Source organism: Oncorhynchus clarkii, chromosome 2 (genome assembly GCF_045791955.1).
Source record: "Oncorhynchus clarkii lewisi isolate Uvic-CL-2024 chromosome 2, UVic_Ocla_1.0, whole genome shotgun sequence".
Lineage (NCBI taxonomy): Eukaryota > Metazoa > Chordata > Actinopteri > Salmoniformes > Salmonidae > Oncorhynchus > Oncorhynchus clarkii.
Window position 1 is genome coordinate 13,509,043 of NC_092148.1, and position 17,531 is coordinate 13,526,573.

At 49.2% G+C, this 17,531-nt stretch overlaps 1 protein-coding gene across 2 annotated transcripts in view; it reads left to right on the forward strand.

Moving 5' to 3' along the window:
- LOC139421928 (eph receptor B6) overlaps window positions 1-17,531 on the forward strand; it is an 85,399-nt gene that overhangs the window by 41,025 nt on the left and 26,843 nt on the right. For both annotated transcript variants that reach the window (XM_071173067.1, XM_071173074.1), the window contains exon 6: window positions 17,187-17,342. In XM_071173067.1, coding sequence (XP_071029168.1) covers window positions 17,187-17,342 — 156 coding nt within the window. The remainder of the gene's footprint in view (window positions 1-17,186; window positions 17,343-17,531) is intronic.

The following is a 17,531-nucleotide window of genomic DNA, read 5'->3' on the forward strand; positions in this document are numbered from 1 at the left end:
GATGAAGTTCGCCCCTCATCATGAGCTGTGAGCTCTGAGCAACAAACTCACAGAACATACCCACTCTCAGCAATGAACTCCCAGCAAAATCAACCTCTAGCAAAAACTCTCTATCACAAACAATCGCTCAGCAATGACCTCAGCAAAATCTCTCTAGCAAAATCTCTCTCAGCAATCCCTACCTCCAAAATCTCTCTAGCAAAATCTCTCTCAGCAATCCCTACCTCCAAAATCTCTCTCAGTAATCCCTACCTCCAAAAATCTCTCTATGCAATCCCTACCTCCAAAATCTCTCTAGCAAAATCTCTCTCAGCAATCCCTACCTCCAAAATCTCTCTCAGTAATCCCTACCTCCAAAATCTCTCTATGCAATCCCTACCTCCAAAAATCTCTCTCTCCTGAACAGAACACTGGCTTTTATATAGCTTCAGAATGAATGTAACTGGAGACAGCTGTGTCTTGACGAGGGGGCGGGGTCAGCTCTCCAATTAGCCCTGGAGTCGACCAATCAGCTGCTTGAGGGATTTCAGGAAGCCATTTCCTGAAATAAAACACATGCAAATACACAAACTACAACACATAAACTGGGGAACGTAACATTAACTATTCATGAAAATCGCAAATGAAATGAAATAAATATATTGGCTCACAAGCTTAGCCTTTTGTTAACAACACTGTTATCTCAGATTTTCAAAATATGCTTTTCAACCATAGCTACACAAGCATTTGTGTAAGAGTATTGATAGCTAGCATAGCATTAAGCCTAGCATTCAGCAGGCAACATTTTCACAAAAACAAGAAAAGCATTCAAATAAAATTGGGCGTGCAAAATTATTCAGCCCCCTCAAGTTAATACTTTGTAGCGCCACCTTTTGCTGCGATTACAGCTGTAAGTCGCTTGGGGTATGTCTCTATCAGTTTTGCACATCGAGAGACTGAAATTTTTTCCCATTCCTCCTTGCAAAACAACTCAAGCTCAGTGAGGTTGGATGGAGAGCATTTGTGAACAGCAGTTTTCTGTTCTTTCCACAGATTCTCGATTGGATTCAGGTCTGGACTTTGACTTGGCCATTCTAACACCTGGATATGTTTATTTTTGAACCATTCCATTGTAGATTTTGCTTTATGTTTTGGATCATTGTCTTGTTGGAAGACAAATCTCCGTCCCAGTCTCAGGTCTTTTGCAGACTCCATCAGGTTTTCTTCCAGAATGGTCCTGTATTTGGCTCCATCCATCTTCCCATCAATTTTAACCATCTTCCCTGTCCCTGCTGAAGAAAAGCAGGCCCAAACCATGATGCTGCCACCACCATGTTTGACAGTGGGGATGGTGTGTTCAGCTGTGTTGCTTTTACGCCAAACATAACGTTTTGCATTGTTGCCAAAAAGTTCAATTTTGGTTTCATCTGACCAGAGCACCTTCTTCCACATGTTTGGTGTGTCTCCCAGGTGGCTTGTGGCAAACTTTAAACAATGCTTTTTATGGATATCTTTAAGAAATGGCTTTCTTCTTGCCACTCTTCCATAAAGGCCAGATTTGTGCAATATACAACTGATTGTTGTCCTATGGACAGAGTCTCCCACCTCAGCTGTAGATCTCTGCAGTTCATCCAGAGTGATCATGGGCCTCTTGGCTGCATCTCTGATCAGTCTTCTCCTTGTATGAGCTGAAAGTTTAGAGGGACGGCCAGGTCTTGGTAGATTTGCAGTGGTCTGATACTCCTTCCATTTCAATATTATCGCTTGCACAGTGCTCCTTGGGATGTTTAAAGCTTGGGAAATCTTTTTGTATCCAAATCCGGCTTTAAACTTCTTCACAACAGTATCTCGGACCTGCCTGGTGTGTTCCTTGTTCTTCATGATGCTCTCTGCGCTTTTAACGGACCTCTGAGACTATCACAGTGCAGGTGCATTTATACGGAGACTTGATTACACACAGGTGGATTGTATTTATCATCATTAGTCATTTAGGTCAACATTGGATCATTCAGAGATCCTCACTGAACTTCTGGAGAGAGTTTGCTGCACTGAAAGTAAAGGGGCTGAATAATTTTGCACGCCCAATTTTTCAGTTTTTGATTTGTTAAAAAAGTTTGAAATATCCAATAAATGTCGTTCCACTTCATGATTGTGTCCCACTTGTTGTTGATTCTTCACAAAAAATACAGTTTTATATCTTTATGTTTGAAGCCTGAAATGTGGCAAAAGGTCGCAAAGTTCAAGGGGGCCGAATACTTTCGCAAGGCACTGTATATATATATTCCTTAACACAGTTCCCTTAACAATGATGATATATATTCCTCAACACAGTTCCCCTAACAATGATGATATATTTCTTTCATCACATCCTAGTGGGTCAGAAGTTTACATACACTCAGTTAGTATTTGGTAGCATTGCCTTTAAATTGTTTCGGGTAGCCTTCCACAAGCTTCCCACAATTAGTTGGGTGAATTTTGTCCCATTCCTCCTGACAGAGCTGGTGTAACTGAGTCAGGTTTGTAGGCCTCCTTGCCCGCACATGCTTTTTCAGTTCTGCCCACAAATTTTCTCTAGGATTGAGGTCAGAGCTTTGTGATGGCCACTCCGATACCTTGACTTTGTTGTCCGTAAGCCATTTTGACACAACTTTGGATGTATGCTTGGGGTCATTGTCCATTTGGAAGACCCATTTGCGACCAAACTTTAACTTCCTGACTGATGTCTTGCTTCAATATATCCACATAATTTCCCCATCTCATGAAGCCATCTATTTTGTTAAGTGCACCAGTCCCTCATGCAGCAAAGCACCCCAACAACATGATGCTGCCACCCCCATGCTTCACGGTTGGGATGGTGTTCTTCAGCTTGCAAGCATACCCCTTTTTCCTCCAAACATAACGATGGTCATTATGGCCAAACAGTTCTATTTTTGTTTCATCAGACCAGAGGACATTTCTCCAAAAAGTACAATCTTTGTCCCCATGTGCAGTTGCAAACCATAGTCTGGATTTTTAGTGGTGGTTTGTGAGCAGTGGCTTCTTCCTTGCTGAGCGGCCTTTCAGGTTATGTCGATATAGGACTGGTTTTACTGTGGATATAGATACTTTTATACCTGTTTCCTCCAGCATCATCACAAGGTCCTTTGCTGTTGCTCTGTGATTGATTTGCACTTTTCGCACCAAAATACATTAATCTCTAGGAGACAGAACGTGTCTCCTTCCTGAGCGGTATGACGGCTGCGTGGTCCCATGGTGTTTATACTTGCATGCTATTGTTTGTACAGAGGAACGTGGTACCTTCAGGCATTTGGAAATTGCTCCCAAGGATGAACCAGACTTGTGGAGGTCTACAATTTTTTATCTGTGGTCTTGGCTGATTTCTTTTGATTTTCCCATGATGTCAGGCAAAGAGGCACTGAGTTTGAAGGTAGGCCATGAAATACATCCACAGGTACACCTCCAATTGACTCAAATGACGTCAATTAGCCTATCAGAAACTTCTAAAGCCATTACATAATTTTCTGGAATTTTCCAAGCTGTTTAAAGGCACAGTCAACTTAATGTATGTAAACTTCTGACCCACTGGAATTGTGGTAACGGAATCCATGTAACACCTTTTCCACGGAGGGTTCTATATGGAACCCAAAAGGCTTATCCTATGGGTACAGCCAAAGAAGTCAGTTAAGTCAGTTAAGAAAAAATATTATATTAAAATATTACTACCCCGGTCAAACCCGGACGACACTGGAACAATTGTGCGCCACCCAATCAGTCTTGAATCGAACCAGGGTCTGGTCTGTAGTGATGACTCTAACACTGAGATACAGTACATTAGACCGCTGCACCACTCGGGAGCCCAATATGTCTAGGAAATATCTTTCTCCAGGTCATGTAACCTCATGTTGATATTATGACAGTAAGTACTGGAGCTATCTGATATGAGCTGGATAAGGCATGAGGTGTTTTTATATGAGACTGAGTGATACCAGGGCAGGGCTGAATGGGACCTGGAGCAGATTAGAACATTGTATTACCATTCAATATGCATTTCCTGGACAACTACAGAATGTCACAGACAGTGGAGAAATGGAGAGACGGGAGAGAGGATAGAGATAGACAGACAGGAGAGAGGGAGAAGAGGATAGAGAGAGACGGGAGAGGGGGAGGAGAGGATAGAGAGACAGACGGGAGAGGGGGAGGAGAGCATAGAGAGAGACAGACGGGAGAGAGGGAGGAGAGGATAGAGAGAGACAGACGGGAGAGAGGGAGGAGGGGATAGAGATAGACAGACGGGAGAGAGGGAGGAGAGGATAGAGATAGACAGACGGGAGAGAGGGAGGAGAGGATAGAGAGAGACAGACGGGAGAGAGGGAGGAGAGGATAGAGAGAGACAGAAGGGAGAGAGGGAGGAGAGGATAGAGATAGACAGACGGGAGAGGGGGAGGAGAAAATAGAGAGAGACAGACGGGAGAGAGGGAGGAGAGGATAGAGATAGACAGACGGGAGAGGGGGAGGAGAGGATAGAGAGAGACAGAAGGGAGAGAGGGAGGAGAGGATAGAGATAGACAGACGGGAGAGGGGGAGGAGAAAATAGAGAGAGACAGACGGGAGAGAGGGAGGAGAGGATAGAGATAGACAGACGGGAGAGAGGGAGGAGAGGATAGAGAGAGACAGACGGGAGGAGAGGATAGAGAGAGACAGACGGGAGAGAGGGAGGAGAGAATAGAGATAGACAGACGGGAGAGAGGGAGGTGAGAATAGAGATAGAGAGACGGGAGAGAGGGAGGAGAGGATAGAGATAGACAGACGGGAGAGAGGGAGGAGGGAGGTGAGGATAGAGATAGACAGACGGGAGAGAGGGATGGAGAGGATAGAGATAGACAGAAGGGAGAGAGGGAGGAGAGGATAGAGATAGACAGACGGGAGAGAGGGAGGAGAGGATAGAGAGAGACAGACGGGAGAGAGGGAGGAGAGGATAGAGAGAGACAGACGGGAGAGAGGGAGGAGAGGATAGAGAGAGACAGACGGGAGAGAGGGAGGAGAAAATAGAGAGAGACAGACGGGAGAGAGGGAGGAGAGAATAGAGAGAGACAGACGGGAGAGAAGGAGGAGAGAATAGAGAGAGACAGAAGGGAGAGAGGGAGGAGAGGATAGAGAGACAGACGGGAGACAGGGAGGAGAGGATAGAGAGAGACAGACGGGAGAGAGGGAGGAGAGGATAGAGAGAGACAGAAGGGAGAGAAGGAGGAGAGGATAGAGAGAGACAGACGGGAGAGAGGGAGGAGAGGATAGAGAGAGACAGACGGGAGGAGAGGATAGAGAGAGACAGACGGGAGAGAGGGAGGAGAGAATAGAGATAGACAGACGGGAGAGAGGGAGGTGAGAATAGAGATAGAGAGACGGGAGAGAGGGAGGAGAGGATAGAGATAGACAGACGGGAGAGAGGGAGGAGGGAGGAGAGGATAGAGATAGACAGACGGGAGAGAGGGATGGAGAGGATAGAGATAGACAGACGGGAGAGAGGGAGGAGAGGATAGAGATAGACAGACGGGAGAGAGGGAGGAGAGGATAGAGAGAGACAGACGGGAGAGAGGGAGGAGAGGATAGAGAGAGACAGACGGGAGAGAGGGAGGAGAGGATAGAGAGACAGACGGGAGACAGGGAGGAGAGGAGGATAGAGAGAGACAGACGGGAGAGAGGGAGGAGAGGATAGAGAGAGACAGAAGGGAGAGAAGGAGGAGAGGATAGAGAGAGACAGACGGGAGAGAGGGAGGAGAGGATAGAGAGAGACAGACGGGAGAGAGGGAGGAGAGGATAGAGAGAGACAGAAGGGCGAGAGGGAGGTGAGGATAGAGAGACAGACAGGAGAGAGGGAGGAGAAAATAGAGAGAGACAGACGGGAGAGAGGGAGGAGAGGATAGAGAGAGACAGTCGGGAGAGAGGGAGGAGTGAATAGAGAGAGAGAGACAGACGGGAGAGAGGGAGGAGAGGATAGAGAGAGACAGACGGGAGAGAGGGAGGAGAGGATAGAGATAGACAGAAGGGAGAGAGGGATGGAGAGGATAGAGATAGACAGAAGGGAGAGAGGGAGGAGAGGATAGAGATAGACAGACGGGAGAGAGGGAGGAGAGGATAGAGAGAGACAGACGGGAGAGAGGGAGGAGAGGATAGAGAGAGACAGACGGGAGAGAGGGAGGAGAAAATAGAGAGAGACAAACGGGAGAGAGGGAGGAGAGAATAGAGAGAGACAGACGGGAGAGAAGGAGGAGAGAATAGAGAGAGACAGAAGGGAGAGAGGGAGGAGAGGATAGAGAGACAGACTGGAGACAGGGAGGAGAAGATAGAGAGAGACAGACGGGAGAGAGGGAGGAGAGGATAGAGAGAGACAGAAGGGAGAGAAGGAGGAGAGGATAGAGAGAGACAGACGGGAGAGAGGGAGGAGAGGATAGAGAGAGACAGACGGGAGAGAGGGAGGAGAGGATAGAGAGAGACAGAAGGGAGAGAGGGAGGTGAGGATAGAGAGACAGACGGGAGAGAGGGAGGAGAAAATAGAGAGAGACAGACGGGAGAGAGGGAGGAGAGAATAGAGAGAGACAGACGGGAGAGAGGGAGGAGAAGATAGAGAGAGACAGACGGGAGAGAGGGAGGAGAGGATAGAGAGAGACAGACGGGAGAGAGGGAGGAGAAAATAGAGAGAGACAGACGGGAGAGACGGAGGAGAGAATAGAGAGAGACAGACGGGAGAGAAGGAGGAGAGAATAGAGGGAGACGGAAGGGAGAGAGGGATGGAGAGGATAGAGATAGACAGAAGGGAGAGAGGGAGGAGAGGATAGAGATACAGACGGGAGACAGGGAGGAGAGGATAGAGAGAGACAGACTGGAGAGAGGGAGGAGAGGATAGAGAGAGACAGAAGGGAGAGAAGGAGGAGAGGATAGAGAGAGACAGACAGGAGAGAGGGAGGAGAGGATAGAGAGAGACAGACGGGAGAGAGGGAGGAGAGGATAGAGAGAGACAGACGGGAGAGAGGGAGGAGAGGATAGAGAGAGACAGATGGGAGAGAGGGAGGAGGGGATAGAGATAGACAGACGGGAGAGAGGGAGGAGAGGATAGAGATAGACAGACGGGAGAGAGGGAGGAGAGGATAGAGAGAGACAGACGGGAGAGAGGGAGGAGAGGATAGAGAGAAACAGACGGGAGAGAGGGAGGAGAGGATAGAGAGAGTCAGACGGGAGAGGGGGAGGAGAGGATAGAGAGAGACAGACGGGAGAGAGGGAGGAGAGGATAGAGAGAGACAGACGGGAGAGGGGGAGGAGAGGATAGAGAGAGACAGAAGGGAGAGGGGGAGGAGAGGATAGAGATAGACAGACGGGAGAGGGGGAGGAGAGGATAGAGAGAGACAGAAGGGAGAGAGGGAGGAGAGGATAGAGATAGACAGACGGAAGAGAGGGAGGAGAAAATAGAGAGAGACAGACGGGAGAGAGGGAGGAGAGGATAGAGATAGACAGACGGGAGAGAGGGAGGAGAGGATAGAGAGAGACAGACGGGAGGAGAGGATAGAGAGAGACAGACGGGAGAGAGGGAGGAGAGAATAGAGATAGACAGACGGGAGAGAGGGAGGTGAGAATAGAGATAGAGAGACGGGAGAGAGGGAGGAGAGGATAGAGATAGACAGACGGGAGAGAGGGAGGAGGGAGGTGAGGATAGAGATAGACAGACGGGAGAGAGGGATGGAGAGGATAGAGATAGACAGAAGGGAGAGAGGGAGGAGAGGATAGAGATAGACAGACGGGAGAGAGGGAGGAGAGGATAGAGAGAGACAGACGGGAGAGAGGGAGGAGAGGATAGAGAGAGACAGACGGGAGAGAGGGAGGAGAGGATAGAGAGAGACAGACGGGAGAGAGGGAGGAGAAAATAGAGAGAGACAGACGGGAGAGAGGGAGGAGAGAATAGAGAGAGACAGACGGGAGAGAAGGAGGAGAGAATAGAGAGAGACAGAAGGGAGAGAGGGAGGAGAGGATAGAGAGACAGACGGGAGACAGGGAGGAGAGGATAGAGAGAGACAGACGGGAGAGAGGGAGGAGAGGATAGAGAGAGACAGAAGGGAGAGAAGGAGGAGAGGATAGAGAGAGACAGACGGGAGAGAGGGAGGAGAGGATAGAGAGAGACAGACGGGAGGAGAGGATAGAGAGAGACAGACGGGAGAGAGGGAGGAGAGAATAGAGATAGACAGACGGGAGAGAGGGAGGTGAGAATAGAGATAGAGAGACGGGAGAGAGGGAGGAGAGGATAGAGATAGACAGACGGGAGAGAGGGAGGAGGGAGGAGAGGATAGAGATAGACAGACGGGAGAGAGGGATGGAGAGGATAGAGATAGACAGAAGGGAGAGAGGGAGGAGAGGATAGAGATAGACAGACGGGAGAGAGGGAGGAGAGGATAGAGAGAGACAGACGGGAGAGAGGGAGGAGAGGATAGAGAGAGACAGACGGGAGAGAGGGAGGAGAGGATAGAGAGACAGACGGGAGACAGGGAGGAGAGGATAGAGAGAGACAGACGGGAGAGAGGGAGGAGAGGATAGAGAGAGACAGAAGGGAGAGAAGGAGGAGAGGATAGAGAGAGACAGATGGGAGAGAGGGAGGAGAGGATAGAGAGAGACAGACGGGAGAGAGGGAGGAGAGGATAGAGAGAGACAGAAGGGCGAGAGGGAGGTGAGGATAGAGAGACAGACAGGAGAGAGGGAGGAGAAAATAGAGAGAGACAGACGGGAGAGAGGGAGGAGAGGATAGAGAGAGACAGACGGGAGAGAGGGAGGAGAGAATAGAGAGAGACAGACAGACGGGAGAGAGGGAGGAGAGGATAGAGAGAGACAGACGGGAGAGAGGGAGGAGAGGATAGAGATAGACAGAAGGGAGAGAGGGATGGAGAGGATAGAGATAGACAGAAGGGAGAGAGGGAGGAGAGGATAGAGATAGACAGACGGGAGAGAGGGAGGAGAGGATAGAGAGAGACAGACGGGAGAGAGGGAGGAGAGGATAGAGAGAGACAGACGGGAGAGAGGGAGGAGAAAATAGAGAGAGACAAACGGGAGAGAGGGAGGAGAGAATAGAGAGAGACAGACGGGAGAGAAGGAGGAGAGAATAGAGAGAGACAGAAGGGAGAGAGGGAGGAGAGGATAGAGAGACAGACGGGAGACAGGGAGGAGAAGATAGAGAGAGACAGACGGGAGAGAGGGAGGAGAGGATAGAGAGAGACAGAAGGGAGAGAAGGAGGAGAGGATAGAGAGAGACAGACGGGAGAGAGGGAGGAGAGGATAGAGAGAGACAGACGGGAGAGAGGGAGGAGAGGATAGAGAGAGACAGAAGGGCGAGAGGGAGGTGAGGATAGAGAGACAGACGGGAGAGAGGGAGGAGAAAATAGAGAGAGACAGACGGGAGAGAGGGAGGAGAGAATAGAGAGAGACAGACGGGAGAGAGGGAGGAGAGGATAGAGAGAGACAGACGGGAGAGAGGGAGGAGAGGATAGAGAGAGACAGACGGGAGAGAGGGAGGAGAAAATAGAGAGAGACAGACGGGAGAGACGGAGGAGAGAATAGAGAGAGACAGACGGGAGAGAAGGAGGAGAGAATAGAGGGAGACGGAAGGGAGAGAGGGATGGAGAGGATAGAGATAGACAGAAGGGAGAGAGGGAGGAGAGGATAGAGATACAGACGGGAGACAGGGAGGAGAGGATAGAGAGAGACAGACTGGAGAGAGGGAGGAGAGGATAGAGAGAGACAGAAGGGAGAGAAGGAGGAGAGGATAGAGAGAGACAGACAGGAGAGAGGGAGGAGAGGATAGAGAGAGACAGACGGGAGAGAGGGAGGAGAGGATAGAGAGAGACAGACGGGAGAGAGGGAGGAGAGGATAGAGAGAGACAGATGGGAGAGAGGGAGGAGGGGATAGAGATAGACAGACGGGAGAGAGGGAGGAGAGGATAGAGATAGACAGACGGGAGAGAGGGAGGAGAGGATAGAGAGAGACAGACGGGAGAGAGGGAGGAGAGGATAGAGAGAAACAGACGGGAGAGAGGGAGGAGAGGATAGAGAGAGTCAGACGGGAGAGGGGGAGGAGAGGATAGAGAGAGACAGACGGGAGAGAGGGAGGAGAGGATAGAGAGAGACAGACGGGAGAGGGGGAGGAGAGGATAGAGAGAGACAGAAGGGAGAGGGGGAGGAGAGGATAGAGATAGACAGACGGGAGAGGGGGAGGAGAGGATAGAGAGAGACAGAAGGGAGAGAGGGAGGAGAGGATAGAGATAGACAGACGGAAGAGAGGGAGGAGAGGATAGAGAGAGTCAGACGGGAGAGGGGGAGGAGAGGATAGAGAGAGACAGACGGGAGAGAGGGAGGAGAGGATAGAGAGAGACAGACGGGAGAGGGGGAGGAGAGGATAGAGAGAGACAGAAGGGCGAGAGGGAGGAGACGATAGAGATAGACAGACGGGAGAGAGGGAGGAGAGGATAGAGATAGACAGACGGGAGAGAGGGAGGAGAGGATAGAGAGAGACAGACGGGAGAGAGGGAGGAGAGGATAGAGAGAAACAGACGGGAGAGAGGGAGGAGAGGATAGAGAGAGTCAGACGGGAGAGAGGGAGGAGAGGATAGAGAGAGTCAGACGGGAGAGAGGGAGGAGAGGATAGAGAGAGACAGACAGGAGATGGTTAGGAGAGGATAGAGAGAGACAGAAGGGAGAGAGGGAGGAGAGGATAGAGGTAGACAGACGGGAGAGGGGGAGGAGAGGATAGAGAGAGAGAAGGGAGAGAGGGAGGAGAGGATAGAGAGAGACAGACGGGAGAGATGGAGGAGAGGATAGAGATAGACAGACGGGAGAGAGGGAGGAGGGAGGAGAGGATAGAGATAGTCAGACGGGAGAGAGGGAGGAGAGGATAGAGAGAGACAGAAGGGAGAGAGGGAGGAGAGGATAGAGATAGACAGACGGGAGAGAGGGAGGAGGGAATAGAGAGAGACAGATGGGAGAGAGGGAGGTGAGGATAGATACAGAAGGGAACAAGATATTTGCTCATGGAACCATGTGTATTCTTGTCTCCTGTGTGTAGCTGCATCTGCGCTCTGACAAGTCTGTGTGTGTGTGTGTGTGTGTGTGTGTGTGTGTGTGTGTGTGTGTGTGTGTGTGTGTGTGTGTGTGTGTGTGTGTGTGTGTGTGTGTGTGTGTGTGTGTGTGTGTGTGTGTGTGTGTGTGTGTGTGTGTGTGTGTGTCAGATTTGAATGCTGGTCGCAAGAGAGAATGAGCACGTAAGAGAGAGAGAGAGAGAAGGAGAAATTGGGTCAGTGATCTAAATACCAAGTACTATGTCAACGGCAAATGATTCACTTCACTGCCAACCATCCATCCATCTCGCTCTCTCTCTACCTTTGTTTCTGCATATTGTTATCTTTTGGTTCTTTACGATCTCGATCTTTCTCTCTTTTTTTCTTGTGTCCTCTTTTTCTCTGCCATCATTTCAGTCCCATCCCTATTTCCTTTCTACATCATCTCTCTCTCTCTCTCTCTCCCCCCCTGCTCTCTCTCTCCCTCTCTCTCTCCCTCTCTCTCTCCCTGTCAGTGTTAATGCATTGCAGTGTCCACTGCTGTTTGTTAATGTGTGTTTATTATTAACTCATTCTCCTCCCCCATCCTCTATAACTTCAGTACCTACCTCTCTCTCCCTCCCTGTTCCTCACCCTCCCTCTCCCTTCCTTCCTCCTTCCCTCAGTATAGTGAGTGGTAATGTAAAGACATGCGGGCCTCCTCCTTCCCTCAGTATAGTGAGTGGTAATGTAAAGACATGTGGGCCTCCTCCTTCCCTCAGTATAGTGAGTGGTAATGTAAAGACATGCGGGCCTCCTCCTTCCCTCAGTATAGTGAGTGGTAATGTAAAGACATGCGGGCCTCCTCCTTCCCTCAGTATAGTGAGTGGTAATGTAAAGACATGTGGGCCTCCTCCTTCCCTCAGTATAGTGAGTGGTAATGTAAAGACATGTGGGCCTCCTCCTTCCCTCAGTATAGTGAGTGGTAATGTAAAGACATGTGGGCCTCCTCCTTCCCTCAGTATAGTGAGTGGTAATGTAAAGACATGCGGGTCTCCAGTTCATAATGGACATAAGCTGTATTAACCGTCCATTGTGTGGAAACAGAGGGAGGGTGGAGAGAGGGAGGGAGGGAGAGTTGGATGCAGGAGAGGGAGCAGTAATAGAAGCTGTTTGATTGGCTGAGAGGGGTGGAGGGGAGGACAAATAGAATGTGGGGGTTGGGTTATTGTTGGCAATAGAAACACCGGGGGAAGTTTTGTAGTGAAGTCGTGTTCCGTGTCACAGCCCTATAGAACAGATCTGGTAATGTGTGCCAGAGGCATGAAAGATGGATGGAACAATTCCCTTTTCTCTCCATTCCTCTACCAGTACTTCTTCTCTCTCTCTCTTTCTCTCTTTCTGTGTCTCACATTCCACCCTCTTTTCCCACTATAACTACCCCACCTTCCTTTTAATCTCTCCATCTCTCTAACGGACTCAATCATCCTCTCTCTCTTTCTGATTCCCTCTCCTCCACTCTCACTCCATCCCTCCCCACCTTCTCTCTTTCTAACACCTCTCCTCTCTCCTCCACTCTCACTCCATCCCTCCCCACCTTCTCTCTTTCTAAGGGGAGGAGAGAGGAGCAGAGTGGAGGTGGGGAGGGATGGAGTGAGAGTGGAGGAGAGAGGAGAGGTGTTAGAAAGAGAGAGAAGATGGGGAGGGATGGAGTAAGCGGATAGTGTTCCCTCTGTCAGGGGGAGTGAGGAGGAGAGAGGTTTCTCACTCCCCCTCTTTCCTCCTCTCTGCTCCTCTTACCTCCTCTTTCATCCTCTCCTCCTCCCTCTTCCTCTCTGCTCCTCTCTCCTCCTCTCTGCTCCTCTCACCTCCTCTCTGCTCCTTTCTCCTCCTATCTCCTCCTCTTCACTGCTCTTCTCTCTTCCTCTCTGCTCCTCTCTCCTCCTCTCTCCTCCTCTTTCCTCTTCTCTACTCCTATTTCCTCCTCTCTGCTCCTCTTACCTCCTCTTTCATCCTCTCCTCCTCCCTCTTCCTCTCTGCTCCTCTTTCCTCCTCTCTGCTCCTCTCACCTCCTCTCTGCTCCTCTCTCCTCCTATCTCCTCCTCGCTCCTCTTCACTGCTCTTCTCTCTTCCTCTCTGCTCCTCTCTCCTCCTCTCTCCTCCTCTTTCCTCTTCTCTACTCCTATTTCCTCCTCTTTGCTCCTCTCTCCTCCTCTCTGCTCCTCTTTGCTCCTCTCTCCTCCTCTCTGCTCCTCTCTGCTCCTCTCTCCTCCTCTCTCTTCCTCTCTGCTCCTCTCTCCTCCTATCTCCTCCTCGCTCCTCTTCACTGCTCTTCTCTCTTCCTCTCTGCTCCTCTCTCCTCCTCTCTCCTCCTCTTTCCTCTTCTCTACTCCTATTTCCTCCTCTTTGCTCCTCTCTCCTCCTCTCTGCTCCTCTCTGCTCCTCTCTCCTCCTCTCTCTTCCTCTCTGCTCATCTCTCCTCCTTTCTCCTCCTCTCTGCTCCTCTCTCCTCCTCTCCTCCTCCCTCCTCCTCTTTCCTCTTCTCTCCTCCTCTCTGCTCCTCTCTCCTCCTCTCCTCCTCCCTCCTCCTCTTTCCTCTTCTCTCCTCCTCTCTGCTCATCTCTCCTCCTTTCTGCTCCTCTCTGCTCCTCTCTGCTCCTCTCTCCTCCTCTCTTCCTCCCTCCTCCTCTTTCCTCTTCTCTCCTCCTCTTTCCTCCTCTTTCCTCCTCTCTGCTCATCTCTCTTCCTTTCTCCTCCTTTCTGCTCCTCTCTCCTCCTCTCTCCTCTGCCCTCTGTCTTTCCTCTTTTCCACTACCAAATTCTCTCGCTCTCCCTCTTTGTCCCTCTTTCTCCATCTCTCTCTTTCTCATCTATCATTCTCTCTCTCTTTCTCCCTCTCTCTCCCTCTCTCTCCCTCTCTCTCCCTCTCTCTCTCTCCCTCTCTCTCCCTCTCTCTCTCTCTCCCTCCCTCTCTCTATCTTCCCACCCGTCTCCGACTTCACGCCTGTGTCTGAGAGTAGATCTATGCTCTTCCAGACAAGTGAGAACACAGGAAGCCTTTTATCTGTTTAAACATCTCCCCTGTCTCTCCACATCTCCTCTATTCCCTCTCTCTATTTTACTGTCTCCCTGTACACATTCTCTCAAACACACCCACAGACGCACGCACACACACACGCGCACACTCACACACACCTCTTGTCAACCTTTGGAGGTGGTACATGCTGGTGAAAAGGTTATCTAAATAGGGTCAGAGGACGTGAGAGGTGTTCACCGGAGCAGAGCACTCAGACCACCATGTCCAAGGACCGTCACACACGCACACAATGACAGCTACACACACACACAATGACAGCTACACACACACACACACACACACACACACACACACACAAACACACACACACACACACACACACACACACACACACACACACACACACACACACAATGACAGATACACACACGCACAATGACAGATACACACACACACACAATGACAGATACACACACACAATGACAGCTACACACACAAACACACACACACACAATGACAGATACACACACACTCACTCACAATGACAGATACACACACACGCACACAATGACAGATACACACACACACAATGACAGCTACACACACACACACACACACACACACACACACACACACAAACACACACACACACACACACACACACACACACACACACACACAATGACAGATACACACACGCACAATGACAGATACACACACACACACAATGACAGATACACACACACAATGACAGCTACACACACAAACACACACACACACAATGACAGATACACACACACTCACTCACAATGACAGATACACACACACGCACACAATGACAGATACACACACACACAATGAAAGCTACACACACACACACACACAATGACAGATACACACACACACACACATGCACAATGACAAATACACACACACAATGACAGACACACACACACACACAATGACAGATACACACACACACACACACACAATGACAGATACACACACACACACAATGACAGATACTCACACAATGACAGATACACACACACACAAAATGACAGATACACACACACACACATGCACAATGACAGATACACACACACAATGACAGACACACACACACACACACACACACACACAATGACAGATACACACAAACACACACAATGACAGATACACACACACACAATGACAGATACACACACACACACACACACACACACACAATGACATATACACACACACACACACACAATGACAGATATACACACACACAATGACAGATACACAAACACAATGACAGATACACACACACACACACACACACACAATGACATATACACACACACACACACACAATGACAGATACACACACACACACAATGACAGATACACACACACACTCACTCTTTATCTCATTCTGTGTCTGTCTCATAAACCCCAGTAGTTATCACCTAACATAACATAACATCACTTAACACCTAACAGACCATGCTGAAAGTGTTCGGAGAATATTTTCAAGAATGAAAAAAAGCTATTTTTTAATACGTTCTCATATAACTGATAACACACTCTCTCTCTCTCTCTCTCTCACTCTCGCTCTCTCTCTCTCTCTCTGTGTCTCTCTCTATCTATCTATCTCTATCAATACTCTATCTGCCTATACTGTAGCTCTGTCTGAACGTACTGTAATGCAGTGAGAGATTCTGCCTCTACTGTAGCTCTCTCTGAACGTACTGTAATGCAGTGAGAGATTCTGCCTATACTGTAGCTCTCTCTGAACGTACTGTAATGTGTGTATCTCTGGGGCGGCAGGATAGCCTAGTGGTTAGAGCGTTGGAGTAGTTGCAGTTCAAACCCCCAAGGTTGCAAGTTCAAACCCCCAAGCTGACAAGGTACAAATCTGTCGTTCTGCCCCTGAACAGGCAGTTAACCCACTGTTCCTAGGCCGTCATTGAAAATAAGAATTTGTTCTTAACTGACTTAGTTAAATAAAGGTAAAAGAAAAAATAAATAAATCTATCTCTCCTCATCTCTCCTCATCTGTAACAGCAGTTAGACACTTATTAGACAGAGACATGCACTCTTCAAGTCTGGAACAGCATTCATACTGTAGGTGTTCTGTTACTCTCTGACTCGTACAGACTCTGTCTCTACACACAGACTGAATCAGAACCGTAGAGACAGGGCCTGACTCTGCTTGAGAAGACATGTTGGTCACTGTGCAGTGTGCACATTCCTAGGCAGTACGCACACTCCTATTCCATTACGTTCAGAGAGAGCTACAGTAGAGGCAGAATCTCTCACTGCATTACAGTACGTTCAGAGAGAGCTACAGTATAGGCAGAATCTCTCACTGCATTACAGTACGTTCAGAGAGAGCTACAGTATAGGCAGAATCTCTCACTGCATTACAGTACGTTCAGAGAGAGCTACAGTATAGGCAGAATCTCTCACTGCATTACAGTACGTTCAGAGAGAGCTACAGTATAGGCAGAATCTCTCACTGCATTACAGTACGTTCAGAGAGAGCTACAGTATAGGCAGAATCTCTCACTGCATTACAGTACGTTCAGAGAGAGCTACAGTATAGGCAGAATCTCTCACTGCATTACAGTACGTTCAGAGAGAGCTACAGTATAGGCAGAATCTCTCACTGCATTACAGTACGTTCAGAGAGAGCTACAGTATAGGCAGAATCTCTCACTGCATTACAGTACGTTCAGAGAGAGCTACAGTATAGGCAGAATCTCTCACTGCATTACAGTACGTTCAGAGAGAGCTACAGTATAGGCAGAATCTCTCACTGCATTACAGTACGTTCAGAGAGAGCTACAGTATAGGCAGAATCTCTCACTGCATTACAGTACGTTCAGAGAGAGCTACAGTATAGGCAGAATATCTCGCTGCATTACAGTACGTTCAGAGAGAGCTACATTATAGGCAGCTAGTACAGTAAGTACATTCTTCTCTATGATCATATGTGAACTGGAGTTGATGAGTGCTGTTTTAATGTGTTGATCCTGGCACTAGTACCGACCCAAAGACGCCTCTATCTCTCTCTCTCTCTCTCACTTTCTCCCTCCATCTCTCTCTCTCTGCAGAATGTCCAGTGGGGTACTTTAAGTCGGTGTTGGGTTCGGTTCCGTGTTCAGTGTGTCCGTCTAACAGCAGAACCAGTCAGGAGGGATCACGTGTGTGTGAGTGTCGCAGCGGCTTCTACAGAGCACCCGCCGACGTCAACTCCTCCGCCTGCACAAGTGAGCTGTGTGTGTGTGTGTGTGTGTGTGTGTGTGTGTGTGTGTGTGTGTGTGTGTGTGTGTGTGTGTGTGTGTGTGTGTGTGTGTGTGTGTGTGTGTGTGTGTGTGTGTGTGTGTGTGTGTGTGTGTGTGTGTGTGTGTGTGCGAATCAGATTAGCTACATGCACTAGCAGCATTGTGAACAAATAG